The following is a 15502-nucleotide window of genomic DNA, read 5'->3' as shown; positions in this document are numbered from 1 at the left end:
TCTTCTCTAGAGTGGACCTCCTTTTGCTCTCACAACTAATTTGGTTTGTTTGCATTCCCTAAATGCAGAGCAAGACTCATTTGCTATTAGTTTAGTAAGTACAGCAGCGGCCTCTGCTGGCTGAAATAACAGTTGCAGGCAACTCAGAAATAGCATAGCGGAGTAAGCAATAAGATGGAGGCTGCAATATGGAACTCCACCCCAACTAAAATACAGGAACTAAAAATAGAGACAAAAGTTATCTCTCAGCTGTTTTTCTTTTTTCCTAAGTTGAACAGATGGAAAATGCTGATATACAGCAACCAAAAGTTCAGTATTCTTCATTGCAGTCATCAAGCTGGTCAATTCCATGATGTACACAAATATTGTTTTAAAAACCACACATAAAAACTCTTATTTGCATCCTTGCCAGCAGTGGGCTATGAGCTGGAATACTAAATTGCACTCACCACCACAGCTCGTAAGTTCTTGCGGGACCAGCGTAATTTTGCTGCTGCACCTGTGGAGGTAGCAAAACTGCGCCCATGTTTTGGCAAGGTTTTACCTGTGGCTCCATGTGCAATTTTGCTACCTCCACAGGTGCAGCAGCAAATTTGTGCTGGTCCCGCAAGAACTTATGAGCCGCCGCGGTGAGCGCAATTTAGCATTCCGGCTTGTAGCCCACCACTGATCTTTGCATAAGACAGGTAGGATCAATAGAGCAGGCCATATTTCCAACAGTACTAAGTGTTCTCATTTTAGGAGCTCTTATACAAAAACACTATTGAGAGGAAGAAACAAAATTTCAAAAAAATGTACAAATACATTTCAAAGTCAGTTAGCAGCCTGCATATAGACTAAGGATGTGGTTTCTTGTGTAATGTAACATATCGAGTCCCTGATTATATCATGACTATGGAATTGCATCCCTGGATAAAAATCCAGGAAACACACAGGAAAGTCAGTGTTAAGACAATGTATACAAATGCACATGTTTTTAAATGTGTGTATCACATGTACTTACCAAAAAATCCTTGGCTGATTCAGCCACAAGAGTTGTCCCTCACACCATGCTACTCTTGAATGAACCACGCATTGTTTATTTGTGCATCTATCCATACATCCGACTGCAGTGTTGGCTGTTTATTTAAAGAACCAAGCACCTGTTCATTAAGTACTTTATTGAATAAATATTATGAATAAACGATCAGGGGCTCAATCAAAATAAAACTCAGCAAAGCTCTTCTTGGAAAAGTGGAATTTACAAGGCCTAGCGCTTTTGCAAACCTTAGCCCAGGGAAGGATTACTCAAAGGTAATGGAATTTGCAAAAAAGAAAACAACTTATAAGGTGACATACACCAGGGTCAGGTCATAACCAGCTAGTCAGCCACACCTCCTTCCAGTGTGTAGATGTGCTCAAATCTATCTAGCAGAGTTCCTTCCATGTTAAGACTTTTTACTTTACTGAATTTTTTAAAGGTAAAGGTTCCCCTCGCAAATATACGCTAGTCATTCCGGACTCTAGGGGGCGATGCTCATTTCCGTTTCAAAACTAAAGAGGCAGCGCTATCCAAAGACATCTCTGTGGTCATGTGGCCATGACTAAATGCTGAAGGCGCATGGAACACTGTTACTTTCCCATCAAAGGTGGTCCCGTTTTTCTACTTGCATTTTTACGGGATTTCGAACTGCTAGGTTAGCAGGAGGAAAAAAATAACTTTTTAGGTTTTGTAAACTCCTGGGTTTTGAGAAAACTGCTTAAATGTCCCTCCAGTGAACATGAAAAATCTTTCGGCTACCCAGGATTCTCGGAGAATGAATTTGTTTAGCCATGAAGTGCCCCACCCACCGACCCACCTACTTCAGTGCATCTGCAACCACTAGGCTTCCAGCCAGCACCCAAATTATTCTTCCACTCTTTATTTGCAGCAAACTAGAACATGCCAAGATCTTGTGGCAAACAGAGATCTCACAGCATTAGTCCAGGGGCCTTTGACCTATCAAGTTTCTTTTTCTTTCCTAGATCTACGAGTGGCTTTTAAGTCGTAGGTGTGCATAAATGAAGATGTTGCCTGAGATAGTGTTCACCTATTACTGTGCCAGCAGAGGAGATTGTACTTTTGGGTCAACATGTTCGTATATGGGAGAAGAGAGGGACTGTGTATGCACGCTGACATCAGCATGTGCAGTTGTTGGCGCCTTCAGGCTTCAGGAAGTGTCCCAAAATTTCCCAAAAACAGGAAACAAGAGGGCAAGTTGATTGAGAAGGTAATGGTTCTTGTTATGTATTTCCACATCCGTCAAATACCTGCAAGAGGTAGGTCAATCTCCTACCAGATCAAATATTCACTATTGTGAAAGCTTTCAGTGACTCGACACACACACAAACACACCAAAGAGCATACCATTTCATCCACAAAAGGAAAACACCCCACCACCAGCTTTTTTGCTATAGCCTTGTCGGCTGCCCTGCTCTAGACTACGTTGCCAAGTAACAAGGTTGGCTCTGGAGACAGATCAGAGGATTACATTTAAGCAAATACGACAGCAGGGGCTTTTGTAGCCATAAAACCTTTTTATTTGTTTCAGGTGACTGAAGGGGAAAACAATCCTTTCCTCTTTGTCTGAAATGCAATATATATATGGCAGCAGAGAGCGCGAAAGCTTCACTTTCTTGTCTTGCTTCCTTATCTTAATGTGAAAAAAAAAGAGGGGGCAGTGCCAAGCATGATTACAAAAAAAAAAAAAAAAAAGATTTCATAAAATTATATGGAACACGAGAAGGGGAAAAAAAACGGGAAATATAATGGTAAAGAGAATTGACTGCCATATGCATGAGTGAGTGAATGTGATACAAAGTGCATAAATGTGCTTCATCCTCCCTCTTCCCACAAATCCCTTCCCGCCCTCCCCCTCAAATCCCCACCAAGATGTTTAGATGGGAACTCCCGTCTGCAACCCATAAAATGCTGACTGGAACATCTGCTGTTAAGGCCCCAGAAGTAGGACAGCACATCTGCAACAACAACAAAAGAAAAATGACAAGGATTACAAAAAATTGGCAAGGATGTCTGCTGGAGCGCTCCAACCCCTCCCACACTAGTCATGGGCAAATGTTTAGTCTCCTATGTAAACCAGCACACCCTCTGGAAGGACTTAATTGTGGCCAAGGTGACTTTTTTCAGTTGTGCATCATGTCAGATCACGTCAGATCTGTGCAGTACATTTGGGACAAGGGATGCTGCATGTTTTGGTTAGCTCTGGCTCAGCTCCTGCCCCAAGGACTGTGGATGTGGGGGAGAAATCCACATGCTGCAGGCCTGTTTTGCTCCTGGTGGAATCTGATGATGAAGGCTCCTCTGACCAAGAAGACATGAGTGACAGGGAGGAGGAGAGTGTGGCAGACAGCTCAGGAGATCAATTATCTAGCTCCTCCTTGGATTCAGAACAAGAGTTAATGATACAGCCACGCATGCGAAGAGCGATGCATAAGCAACAACAACTGAGAGATTATTATCAAAGAAAATGAGGCCACCTGTGGTTGGGTGGGGCTGTGGTAATTAGTGAGGCTGCTATAAATAGCAGCCTGTGGGTTTGGCCATTGTGGAGGATTATCTGATCCTTGTGTTTCGTGCCTGCTTTGCTGACTTTGACCTTTGTGTGCTGATTTTTCCCCACTTTGAAACTAAACCAGAGCAAAGTGTGTTTCACTTTGTGAAAGAAGAAGGACTGTGAATTGCCTCACAGCTGCAAGCTAAGTATCACAGAACTGATAAGGGACTTGTACAAATTACCAGTTTGTTTGGAGACAAGTGCTCTTTGCTATACAAAAAGAGTGCTCTGTTTATTTGCATTTTCGGTATAAAGAACATTGTTTTGAATTGTCAAACATGTGTGTGTCTGAAATTGTATCTGTGCATTTTCAGGAGGATTCTACCAGAGAGCTTGACAGAACATTGCGGAAAAAGACTGCAACAAAAATTATTTAAATCAAGGGCTATTTGATCAGCTGCCCTGAGTCCTTTTTGGAGTGGGTGGCATATAAATACAAATAACAAAATAAAAGAAATGTACTTTTTCAGACTCTGCTACCCAAACACCGTCTCAAAATATTTTAGCACAAGAGCACTCCTGTGAGTAGTAGGTGCTTGGAGCAAACTTCCAGCAGACATGGTTGGTACATCCACAGTAACTGAATTTAAACATGCCTGGGATAAACATACAGTGGTACCTATACTTAAGAAATTAATTCATTCTGTGACCAGATTCTTAAGTAGAAAGGTTTGTAAGCAGAAGCAATTTTTCCCATAGGAATCAATGTAAAAGCAAATAATGCGTGCAAATCCATTAGGAAAAAAATAAAAGCTCGGAATTTGGGTGGGAGGAGGAGGAGGAAGAAGAGGAGGAGGACAGTCACTGCCGGAAGAAGGTGAGGTGAGGAGAATCAAAAAAATCCAAAATTGGCCGGGCCTTCGTGCCACTCTCAAATTTCCTGGGAAATTTTTCCGGGCTCGGGTTCTTAAATAGAAAATGGTTCTTGAGAAGAGGCAAAAAAATCTTGAACACCCAGTTCTTATCTAGAAAAGTTCTTAAGTAGAGGCGTTCTTAAGTAGAGGTGTCACTGTGTATCCATCCTAAGATAAAATACAGGAAATAGTATAAGAGCAGACTAGATGGACCATGAGGCCTTTTTCTGCCGTCAATCTTCTATGTTTCTACTCTAAGCTCTAACTGAAATCACTGCCATCTTGTGAGCTCTTTGTGTTCTCATTCAAAACTCAGTGGGAATTTGGTAATATTTTATTCCTATTATTGCTACTATTACTACTAGTACTATTAAATGGGTGCTTTGGCAGGAAAAGTCCATTCCTGTGCCAAACATGAAAATTCAGTTAAAAGTAAGTCAATCAAAGAAGGGTAAGTAAAATACAGGATGGTTTATTAGGCTTCTCTGCACTGGGAACATTATTCATGCATTTCCATGGTAGAGAACGATAATGTAATAACTGCATAAACCAGCAGAATGCTGATTCTTACAGAACCATTTTCAAGCACTTCTCTCCTTTGGGGCAGGGGTGGGTTCTAACGTATCTTGCTGCTAGTTTGGTTCCACCTCAGCTGTGTGGCTGCACCTCGTGAATATGCGACCACTCTGCGTGTGCAGTAGCAAAAAATCCAATACCCCCCCTCCCCCCAAAAAGCCAAAATCAAAGTGGGCGACTGCACACACAGTGCTGGAATGTCAACTTTTGTGCATGCTCAGAATTATTTTTTTTTAAAAAAAAAAATCACTTTTTTTAAAAAAAAGATGGTGCACGCCCATGGACAGACATCGACTGAACCAGTTGTGTGATATCATTGTGACATCAGCAGCAGGTTGTAACCGGTTCGGGCGAACCACTCCAAACCGAAAGGAACCCACCTCTACTTTTGGGTCACATCATATAATGAGCTCCAGGATTGTTTTTTTACCTAGGCTATTCACAAAGAAAATTTTTAGAGAGGGTTTGCAGATGTCTCCATGGCTCAATTCTGCCAAGATATGGATACTGATACAGTGATACCTCGTCTTACGAACTTTTTGAGATACGAACCCGGGGTTTAAGATTTTTTTGCCTCTTCTTCCGAACTATTTTCACCGTACGAACCCACCTCTGCCTCTGGACTTCCGTTGCCAGCCGAAGTGACCGTTTTCGCACTGGTGGGATTCCCCTGAGGCTCCCCTCCATGGGAAACCCCACTTCCGGATTTTGCAATGCTGCAGGGGAATCCTACCAGCACAAAAACGGGCGCTTCAGCTGGCAACAGAAGTCCGGAGGTGGGGTTTCTCATGGAGAGGAGCCTCAGGGGAATCCCACCAGCGTGAAAACGGGCGCTTTGGCTGGCAAAAGGGGTGAATTTTGGGCTTGCATGCATTAATCGCTTTTCTATTGATTCCTATGGGAAACATTGTTTCGACTTACAAACTTTTCACCTTACGAACCTTGTCCTGGAACCAATTAAGTTTGTAAGACAAGGTATCACTGTATCTGGCTTTTGGTAAAAGAAAAGTGGAAGCTATTCCATTGTGCCCGACTGCAGAGATTCCAACAAGCAAGAGCAAAAATATAATGAAACCTGAGAGTAATATACCTGTTTAGGATGCAGGAGTGCCATCCTAGGCACAGCTGCAATGCATATCTAAACTGTCTTCCTCCATTCAAGCAATTCTAAGAAAAGAATTTGTCGTCTAGGAATCCTAGGCTTTTATCAGAACAAAACGTTGAAATATATGAGAAGCCCAATCTCACAGCACTGTTTTTATTAAAAGCCAAAGGATAATATAGGCAGGGCAGAGTTTTGCCCAGAAAGTTATCTCTGATGAGCCCAGTGGCAGCAAAGGAAACCCTAACCCAATTCATATTGCTACGTTACGTCAGAGGATGCAAAAATTCCCCCAGCATCAATTCATTTAAAAAGCAAACTGCAATCTCAACTATGGAATGTTAATGAAAACTTCTTGATGCTGCAAATTTATCTCAAGTCAGAATGTGATGAAGCACATGGAAGAGATATTTTAGGACAGTGATGGTGAACCCATGGCATGGGTGCCACAGGTGGCATGCGGAGCCATATCTGCTGGCACACGTTTTTGTCCTAACTCAGCTCCAATGTGCATGTGTGTGCCAGCCACTTGATTTTTGGCTCACACAAAGTCTCTGGGAGGGCGTTTTTGGCTTCCAGAGAGTCTCCGGGGGAATATGGGAGTGTTTTTACCCTCCCCCGGCTCTAGAGAAGCCTTTGAAACCTGAAGAGGGCAAAATATGAGCCTACTGGACCCACCACACCTTGGGAAACAGGCTGTTTCGGGGGGGGGCAGAAGAAGCTGTTTTTGCCCTCCCCAGTTATTGAATTATGGGTGTGGGCACTCGTGCATGCGCGATAGCACGTACTCACACTTTTTTGGCACCCAAGAAAAAAAGGTTCGCCATCACTGATTTAGGATTTATGAATAATGACAATTCAGAAATCTAACAGATACTTTTATGATAGCAATAGCATTTAGACTCATATACCGCTTAGAAACATAGAAGACTGACGGCAGAAAAAGACCTCATCGTCCATCTAGTCTGCCCTTATACTATTTCCTGTATTTTATCTTAGGGTGGATATATGTTTATCCCAGGCATGTTTAAATTCAGTTATTGTAGATTTACCAACCATGTCTGCTGGAAGTTTGTTCCAAGGATCTACTACTCTTTCAGTAAAATAATATTTTCTCATGTTTTGATCTTTCCCCCAACTAACTTCAAATTGTGTCCCCTTGTTCTTATGTTCACTTTCCTATTAAAAACACTTCCCTCCTGAACCTTATTTAACCCTTTAACATATTTAAATGTTTCAATCATGTCCCCCCTTTTCCTTCTGTCCTCCAGACTATACAGGTTGAGTTCATTAAGTCTTTCCTGATACGTTTTATGCTTAAGACCTTCCACCATTCTTGTAGCCCGTCTTTGAACCCATTCAATTTTGTCAATATCTTTTTGTAGGTGAGGTCTCCAGAACTGAACACAGTATTCCAAATGTGGTCTCACCAGCGCTCTCTATAAGGGGATCACAATCTCCCTCTTCCTGCTTGTTATACCTCTAGCTATGCAGCCAAGCATCCTACTTGCTTTCCCTACCGCCTGAAGCTTCATAATGCTTTTATAGCCCTCTCTTTAGAGAATTTTACAGAATCAGCATATTGCCCCCAACAATCTGGGTCCTCGTTTTACCCATCTCAGAAGGATGGAAGGCTGAATCATCCTTGAGCTGGTGGTAAGATTTGAACTACTGAACTTACAGCTAGCAGTTAGCTGAAGTAGACTGCAGTGCTGCACTCTAACCACTGCGCCACCCCGGCTCAGGTTCAGAATTCTTCCAAACATGTCAGCTATGAAGAATGTTGGAGATGAATTGCCTCATCTTCCTTAGGGACAGCAATTCCAGGTCTTAAGAGCAGCCGCAAGCATTTCGCTGTGGGAACTCTGGCCCAGCTGCCAAATTCTACAAACGTTATTTGCAGCTGCAGAACCAAAATGCCCAAGTGTGCAGTGTGATTCCACTGTAAAACTACAGGATCAAATGCTTTCTCGGGAAGACAGATACTTGCCTGAAAGTTGGTTGGATTTCAACTTTTCTTCTTCTTCAGCTTCAGAACCTGCAGCCAGTTGGGTGAGGAACTTTCTGATCTGAAAATCAGAAAATGGTTGAAAAATAAGAATGGGGTGGGTGGGGGAAATAAGGGCCACGATGTTGAATTGCATTATAAAAATGTAGAATCCATCAGATCACATTAACAGAGTTGGAGGGACCTTGAAGGTCATGTAGCAGGAGACCTTATGTCTGCCTCTACCTAGGATTGAACTCACAACCTCCTGATTGCGAGGCAAGAGCTCCACCTCTAGGAATGAAGATCTTGATTTACAGTTCATGGGCAGCAACTAAGAATAGTCTTTTACTTTTGTGGAAAGATTTTATGCCATTCTGGATAGAAGATGCAACCTAATTAAATTTTTCTTAGGCTTTGGGCCTAAGATAGGACTAGAAGTCACCAGCTCCCTGTTTCTAGCGTAATGTTTAACCACTACATCAAACTGGCTCTCACATTTACTTTAGTTATATGTTATTTTTAATTATAATTTTGGGTATATTTCAGTTTATTTATTTTTGCTGCTCTCTCCGCCATTCTTTGCTTTTTTTAATTCTTTTTACTTGGTTATTATATTTTTCTCTTCTGCTATTGATGGAATTTTTTTTAAAGTGTCACAAAACTAACAGTGTGCCTCTGTGGTATACAATATGAAAAATGATCTTGTGGTTTGGAAGCTAGCTTGAGCATGTATAGATTTTTCTTTTCACACAACATAAATGCACAAGCGGACCCTTCACTCCACCCTATCTCTCCTCTCTTCAGAAAACAGTGTTCAAATATTGATCTAGTAACCAAGAAGTGCCTCTAGAAAGAACATTCACTATATCAACTATGCAGACATTCCATTGCAGGCTGAAAATAGGGTAACATTTATATGCATTTCTTTTCCACCTTTGTTTACTAAAGCATACTGAAGGGACTTATAACAAAGCCCAGTATAATAATGTAAACCATAAACAGAAATCAATAAAATAAATCAAAGCAACAACTTAATGAAAAACTTGATTTGTGAATACTCTCTAAAGCAATCTGCTTTCTGAAAGACAGACAATGAAGAAACCAAACGGGCCTTTTGAGGGCTCCTCTGCACAATTTTTTTTTTGTGCCTTCAATCAGTGTTGACTCCTGGTAACTGCCTGGACGAATCCTTGGAAGTTTTCTTGGCAAAGGTTTTCGGAAGTAGTTTGCCATTGCCTCCTTCCTACAGCTGAAGAGAATGACTGGCCAAGGACACACAGCTGGCTTTGGGCCCCAAAACTTACAGTCTCCTAGTTTCTAAACTAGTATCTTAACGATTTTTAACAATTTTTATATCACACAACATAAAACAGTGCATAGTGAATAGGCGTTGATCGCTTACCTGAACGCCTCTTCTCGTGCGGTGAGCGGGTACAGCAGTCACGTGGGTTGCTCATGTCCAATCCGGTGGAACTGAGCCTTGTATTAAAAAAGCCTGCTGGATCCGCCCCTTCCCAGAATTCGCGAATCCGTAGACTTAGGCTCAGATGTGAAAGCTCAAGTATGTTAAACTCTCGTGAAAAGGAATAAGGTTATAGAAGATAAGAAGAGGAAAACACATAAGGGAGGGAAGTGACTGCTGTACCCGCTCACCGCACGAGAAGAGGCGTTCAGGTAAGCGATCAACGCCTATTCTCCGTGCTAAAGGAGCGGGTCCAGCAGTCACGTGGGACATACCCAATAGATAGGTCCCTAGGGAGGGTTCAAGTTGTCATTGTGAGAAATAACGGATTGGAGAACCCTTCTACCGAAGGCCGCATCTGCTGAGGCATATGTATCGATTTTATAGTGTCTGATGAAGGAATTAGGTGAGGCCCAAGTGGCTGCTTTACACACTTCTTCCAACGGGGCTTGAGTCGCCCAAGCGGCCGAAGTGGCAGCACTTCTGGTAGAGTGTGCCGTAATATTCTTTGGAATGGGGAGAGAGGCTGACTCATAGGCTTTAGATATGGTTCCCCTGATCCAACGGCCTATCACTGTTGAAGACACTTTGGAGCCCATGGATCTGGGGTGATAGGCCACGAAGAGTGCTTCAGATCTCCGAATGTGGCCTGTGCGCTGGATGTAAATCTTCAGCGCTCTAGTCAAGTCCAGAGTGTGCCATCTAATAGCTAGGAGATGATCCCGTTGGGAGCAGAAGGAAGGTAAAACAATATCCTGGGATCTGTGGAACATGGAACTGACCTTGGGTAGGAAGGTGGGGTCCAAGCGTAGAACCACCTTGTCCTGATGGAACTGGCAGAGGTCCTGTCTGATTGAGAGAGCAGCCAATTCAGAAATGCGTCGGGCGGATGTAATCGCCACCAGGAATGCTACCTTGAAAGATAGGTACCTGAGAGACGCTGATTTCAGGGGTTCATATGGTGCCTGAGTAAGGGAGTGAAGAACCCGAGGCAAGTCCCAGGAAGGGTATCTGTGGACCTTAGACGGTCTGAGGTTGGCCATACCCTTGAGGAATTCTTGGATTTCCGGAAAGGAACGGAGCGGCTGTCTCCGAGGTCCTGCCAAAACCGTAGAGATGGCTGCTAAGTGCCGACGGATAGTGCTGGTGGAGAGACCTTGATGGAAACCTTTCATGAGAAAGGTAAGTATCTTGTGGATGGGAAGACACAGGGGGGATAAACCCTCCTGCGAGCACCACTGATGAAATTTTGACCAGGTATGGTCGTATATCCTATTGGTCGATCCCCTTCTGGCCTTCAGGATGATTTCCACTGTATCCGGATCGTACCCTCGCAGGTCTAAGTCTCTCCGGATAACAGCCAGGCGGTGAGGTGGAACCACTCCGGGTCTGGATGGAATGAGGCCCCCTGCCGTAACATATCCTCCAAAACGGGGAGTCGCCAAGGGTCCTGGACGGATAGTTGTTGAAGGTCTGCGAACCAGGGCCGGCGAGGCCAGTGGGGGGCGATCAAGATCACTCGAGCTCTTTCTAGGATGATTTTGTGAATCACCTCCGGTAAGATCGGAATTGGAGGAAAGGCATAAAGGAGGCCTGGAGGCCAGGGGCTCCTGAGGGCATTGGTTGCCTCCGCTCCCGGGGCTGGAAATCTGGAGATGAAGCGAGGGAGCTGGGTATTGGTTTCGGTCGCAAATAGATCCAGTACTGGAAAACCGAACCTGAGGCAAATTTGGTGGAACAGTGTCTGATGGAGGTTCCACTCTCCTGGATCTATGGTCGCTCGTGAGAGCCAGTCCGCCTGGACATTGAGGCTTCCCGAGATGTGATCGGCTAAGAGCGACTGGAGATGTTTCTCCGCCCAAAGGCCTAACTTTAGGGCCTCCCTCATGAGAGCCTTGGATCTCGTGCCTCCCTGTCTGCAAATATGGCTTTTGGTGGCTATGTTGTCGGTCAGGACCAGAACATGTTGGTTGGAGATGTGAGGATAGAATTGCTTTAATGCTAGAGAGACGGCCCTTAACTCCAGCCAGTTGATGGGCCTGGAGGCCTCCTCCAGAGACCAAGTGCCCTGGGCTATCAATCCTTGAGCATGGGCTCCCCAGCCCAGGAGACTGGCATCTGTGGTGACCACAAACTGGTCTGGGCACCTGAAGGGGGAGCCCCTGTCCATGGCTGGAGAAATCCACCATTTGAGAGATCTGCGAACTGCCGGTGGAATGGCGATACGCCGAGTCGAGTTGCTGCGTCCCGATCTCTGGAAAGGTAACAGAAGCCACTGTAGTTCCCTGGCGTGAAGGCGAGCCCAGGGAACAATCCCAATGCATGATACCATTTTCCCCAGCAAGGAAGATAGGGAAACTATGGGGACTGATTGATGGGACAACACACAGAAAATCAGGTCTTCTATGCTCTGCTTCCTCTCAGGAGAGAGAAATACCTGGGATACCTCAGTATTAATAATGGATCCCAGATGCAGAATGGCAGTAGATGGTCGAAGGTGACTTTTATCGAAGTTTATGGAAAAACCATGGTTCTGTAGAACTGACATGGTGATAGAAAGATCTGCGGCCACTCTATCTCTAGAGTTCCCATGAACTAAAATGTCATCTAAATAACATAATATGTGAATGGGCGTGGACCGGATGTGAGCCGCTAGAGCTCCCAAAAGCTTGGTAAAGACTCTTGGGGCTGAGGAGAGCCCAAAGGGCATAGCTCTATATTGAAAGTGTCTGCCCTGGAAGGCAAAACGTAAATATTTCCTGTGGTGTTTGGCAATGGGAATATGGAGGTACGCCTCTGTGAGGTCCAGCGAGACCATGAAATCCCCCGGATGAATGGAAGCTAAAATGGATGCCAAGGAGTGCATCTTAAATTTTCTATACTTGATGAAAAGATTCAACTTTTTGAGATCTAGAATGGCTCTCCAGCCTCCAGACGTCTTAGGGACCATAAAGAGGATGGAATAAAAACCCCGGCCCCTTTGGTCGGGGGGGACTGGTTGAATGGCTTTAATAGATAGTAAATGAGAAATAGCTTCCTCCATTCGGGAACTGGATGAGGAGGATCTAGGGGAGGGACATGAAATGTAACGTTTAGGGGGAAAGGAAATAAACTCTAAACAGAGACCCCTTTCTACAGTGTCAATGACCCAGGGGTCCTTGGAGGAGCGGCGCCAAGCGGAGGAGAAATGAGCCAGGCAGCCGCCTATCGGATGTGAGGGGAGATTACCATCTGGGTTTCTTTGAAGCCCTATTGGAAGAGGCTCCTCTTTGGAACCGGAAGCCTCTGCCCCTGGCGCCTCTAGCTTGGGAACGAAAGCGGGGGGAATACTGACCTGGCTGTCTTTGAAAGGTAGACCCCTGCTCCTGTTGGCGCCCCGGGCGACGAAAAGGCTGTGTTTTGGGTGCCTTCTTGATGGTGGGGCCCAAAATCTTCTTCTTGTCTGTGGTCTCCGTGAGCAGGGGGTCCAGGAGATCTCCGAAGAGGAGGTCACGTTTCAATGGCCCCATGGAAAGTTGCCACTTTTGGCGTACTCCTGCCTGCCAAGGACGGAGCCATAGGAGTCTTCTGGCCGTTGTGGAGGCCGCTATAGATCTGGCTGCAAATCTGGAGGATTGAAGAGTGGCATCCGCCACGTACTGGGCAGCAGCAAAAACCTTGTTGAAGTCCTGTTGACCCCTCAGATCATCGGGAGGAATATGCTGTTGAAGTTGACGAAGCCAAAGAAGCATAGCCCTGGAGAAGAAGGATGCAGCTGCAGCACTCTTTATTGCCCAGGAGTCAGCGGTGAATCCCCTCTTGAGCATTTGCTCAAGTCGCTTATCTTCTGGGCGAAGCACCTCCTCTGCCTCACCAGGCATGGCTGCAGCAGAATGGAGAGTTTTGACAGGTTCATCAGGTTTAGGGCATGATAGAAGCTCTTCGTATGAAGGAGAGAGCTTGTACAATTTCTTGTCTTTGGTAGTGGGGTTGAGGCCAGAGGCTGGATGATCCCACTGTTTAAGTAAGGCATCCTTAAATAATTTTGGCATAGGAATTGCCTCATTATCTTCCTGCTCTTCTGAGAAGTATGGCAAATTTTCCTCTGGGGGGTCAGTGGAGGAAGCAGTCTGCTTCTCCTGTCCAGCTAAACCTGTGGATACTCTTGCCTTGAGAAGGAGAGATTTGAAAAGTTGAGAAGGAAAAATAGTAGCTGGAGTAGGTGTTTTGACTTGAGATTCTTCGTCCTCTGAGAGACCCTGAAAGGGGTCCTCCTCCTCTGCCGGGTATTCATCCTCATCTTCGTCCTGGGAGGAGTCTGAGACCTCCTCCATTGGAGCCCTAAAGGTTGAGGGAGAACCATGGGGGCGGGAAGGACGCACAGGTGGGTGAGACACAGATGGCACATTGATGGCTGAGAGCTTAGCATCAATGGCCTTGGATAAGACAGAGAAAATAGATCGAAATTCTGGTGGTAGAGAAGAAATATCAGCAGGAATGTTAGAAGAGTCCTTGGGAGCCTGAGAGGTTTCTGGCTGGGAGGAGTCTTCCACTAAATCTGGTTCCTCTGGCCCTAGACCCCACAGGTTAGGTTGGGGTAAGTTTAGGTTTGGCTCATCCAGAGATAAAAAAGATGACCCAGGGGGAGGCAGGATAGATGCTTCTGAGGGGTCAGGATTAGGGTGCACTTGGGCCTGCACCTTTAAGCGTTTAGCTGATTTGTCATGAATTTTTTGGAGGGCTAGGTCCCTTCTCTTTTCAGCTCTGGTGGATTTAGCCACATGGTGAGCTCCAGCAGGAGAGGAAACAGAGGCCTGGGGTAAAATAGTAATCTCATCACCTGTAGGCCTGGCCTCTCTGGGACCTTTAGCTGTGCCTCTCTTGGGAAAAGAAGCCATAGTCTGAAATTAGCAGAAAACCAGGCTTGAGCCAAAGAACCTAGGGGGGAGAAGCACTTTAAAAGGGTTTATTCCCAAGAGGAATGGGATCCTGCTCCTAGGCCTAGGAGCTGCTGCGACTTGAGAGCAATCTGGGCGAGACCAGAGTTCTTGTCCTCAAATGCAGCGCGGCTAGCCTCCCTAAAGATAATTAATTAACCAAGGCACACTGGTTAAAGGCTTAGCCGGTGGAGAATTTAGCCTGAGAGACTCAAAGCCCACTCCAGGAACCCAGCGGTGGACTGTAAGCACTAAGCGGATGGCAGAAAGCCAAAAACGAAAGTGCGCAATTAAGGGGACACGAAGGCCTTCGCGCCAAAAATAGAACGCTCCGAAGTTTAAAGAAGCGATGACTAAGTCCAGGAGACTGACAAGAGAAACTTGAGAACGTCTCACACCGCAGGAGGTAAAGCCCTCTAAGTAAAAGCCTCTTGTTTGTAAAGAAAAATAAAACCTCCAGGCCGAAAGGATTGAGGGGAAACAATCCAAGCCGGCAGCAGCAGCTGGCTAGCTGCGAAGGGAAAGCCGCGGGGGGCCGGGCTGCAGGCTTCTCCCTTAAAGGAGCCAAGCCGATTACGGTTGGCTATATAATAAGTAAAAAATAGAGAAATATGCTTACTGTTCTAAGCAGAAGGAGTCAAGGGAAGGTGTTATGTTGAACGAGCGTTTCACCGTACCGATGGATACAAGAACTGAGCGAATTCTGGGAAGGGGCGGATCCAGCAGGCTTTTTTAATACAAGGCTCAGTTCCACCGGATTGGACATGAGCAACCCACGTGACTGCTGGACCCGCTCCTTTAGCACGGAGAATTGTGCCCACCACCCCGACATACACACATTCCCCACCACCAAATTGGGGGTGTTTCTTGTATAGTCCACTTAACCCAAGAGCAATATATCTGTTTACATATTATAGAGTGATTCCAATTTATTTCTTGTAGCTTGGTCTCGGATTCTGCTCGTCATATATCGTCTTACCTTGTCCCACCGTCCCATCAGCTGTCCCAA

General features: G+C 45.2%; 1 protein-coding gene across 10 annotated transcripts in view; it reads right to left on the bottom strand.

The window, feature by feature from the left end:
- Nucleotides 1-2536: 2536 nt before the first annotated feature.
- The window catches only part of TNKS1BP1 (tankyrase 1 binding protein 1), a 48220-nt gene continuing 35254 nt past the window's right edge, over nt 2537-15502 (bottom strand). For all 10 annotated transcript variants that reach the window (XM_070727410.1, XM_070727426.1, XM_070727402.1 and 7 more), the window contains 2 exons: nt 8116-8194; nt 2537-2997 (listed from right to left, as the gene is read on the bottom strand). In XM_070727410.1, the coding sequence (XP_070583511.1) occupies nt 8134-8194 (61 nt within the window). In that variant the 3' untranslated portion in view covers nt 2537-2997; nt 8116-8133. The remainder of the gene's footprint in view (nt 2998-8115; nt 8195-15502) is intronic.

The sequence above is a fragment of the Erythrolamprus reginae genome, chromosome 1, assembly GCF_031021105.1.
Source record: "Erythrolamprus reginae isolate rEryReg1 chromosome 1, rEryReg1.hap1, whole genome shotgun sequence".
Lineage (NCBI taxonomy): Eukaryota > Metazoa > Chordata > Lepidosauria > Squamata > Dipsadidae > Erythrolamprus > Erythrolamprus reginae.
The sequence above is the reverse complement of the archived record's forward strand: the minus strand, read 5'-3'. Positions and strand labels throughout refer to the sequence as shown.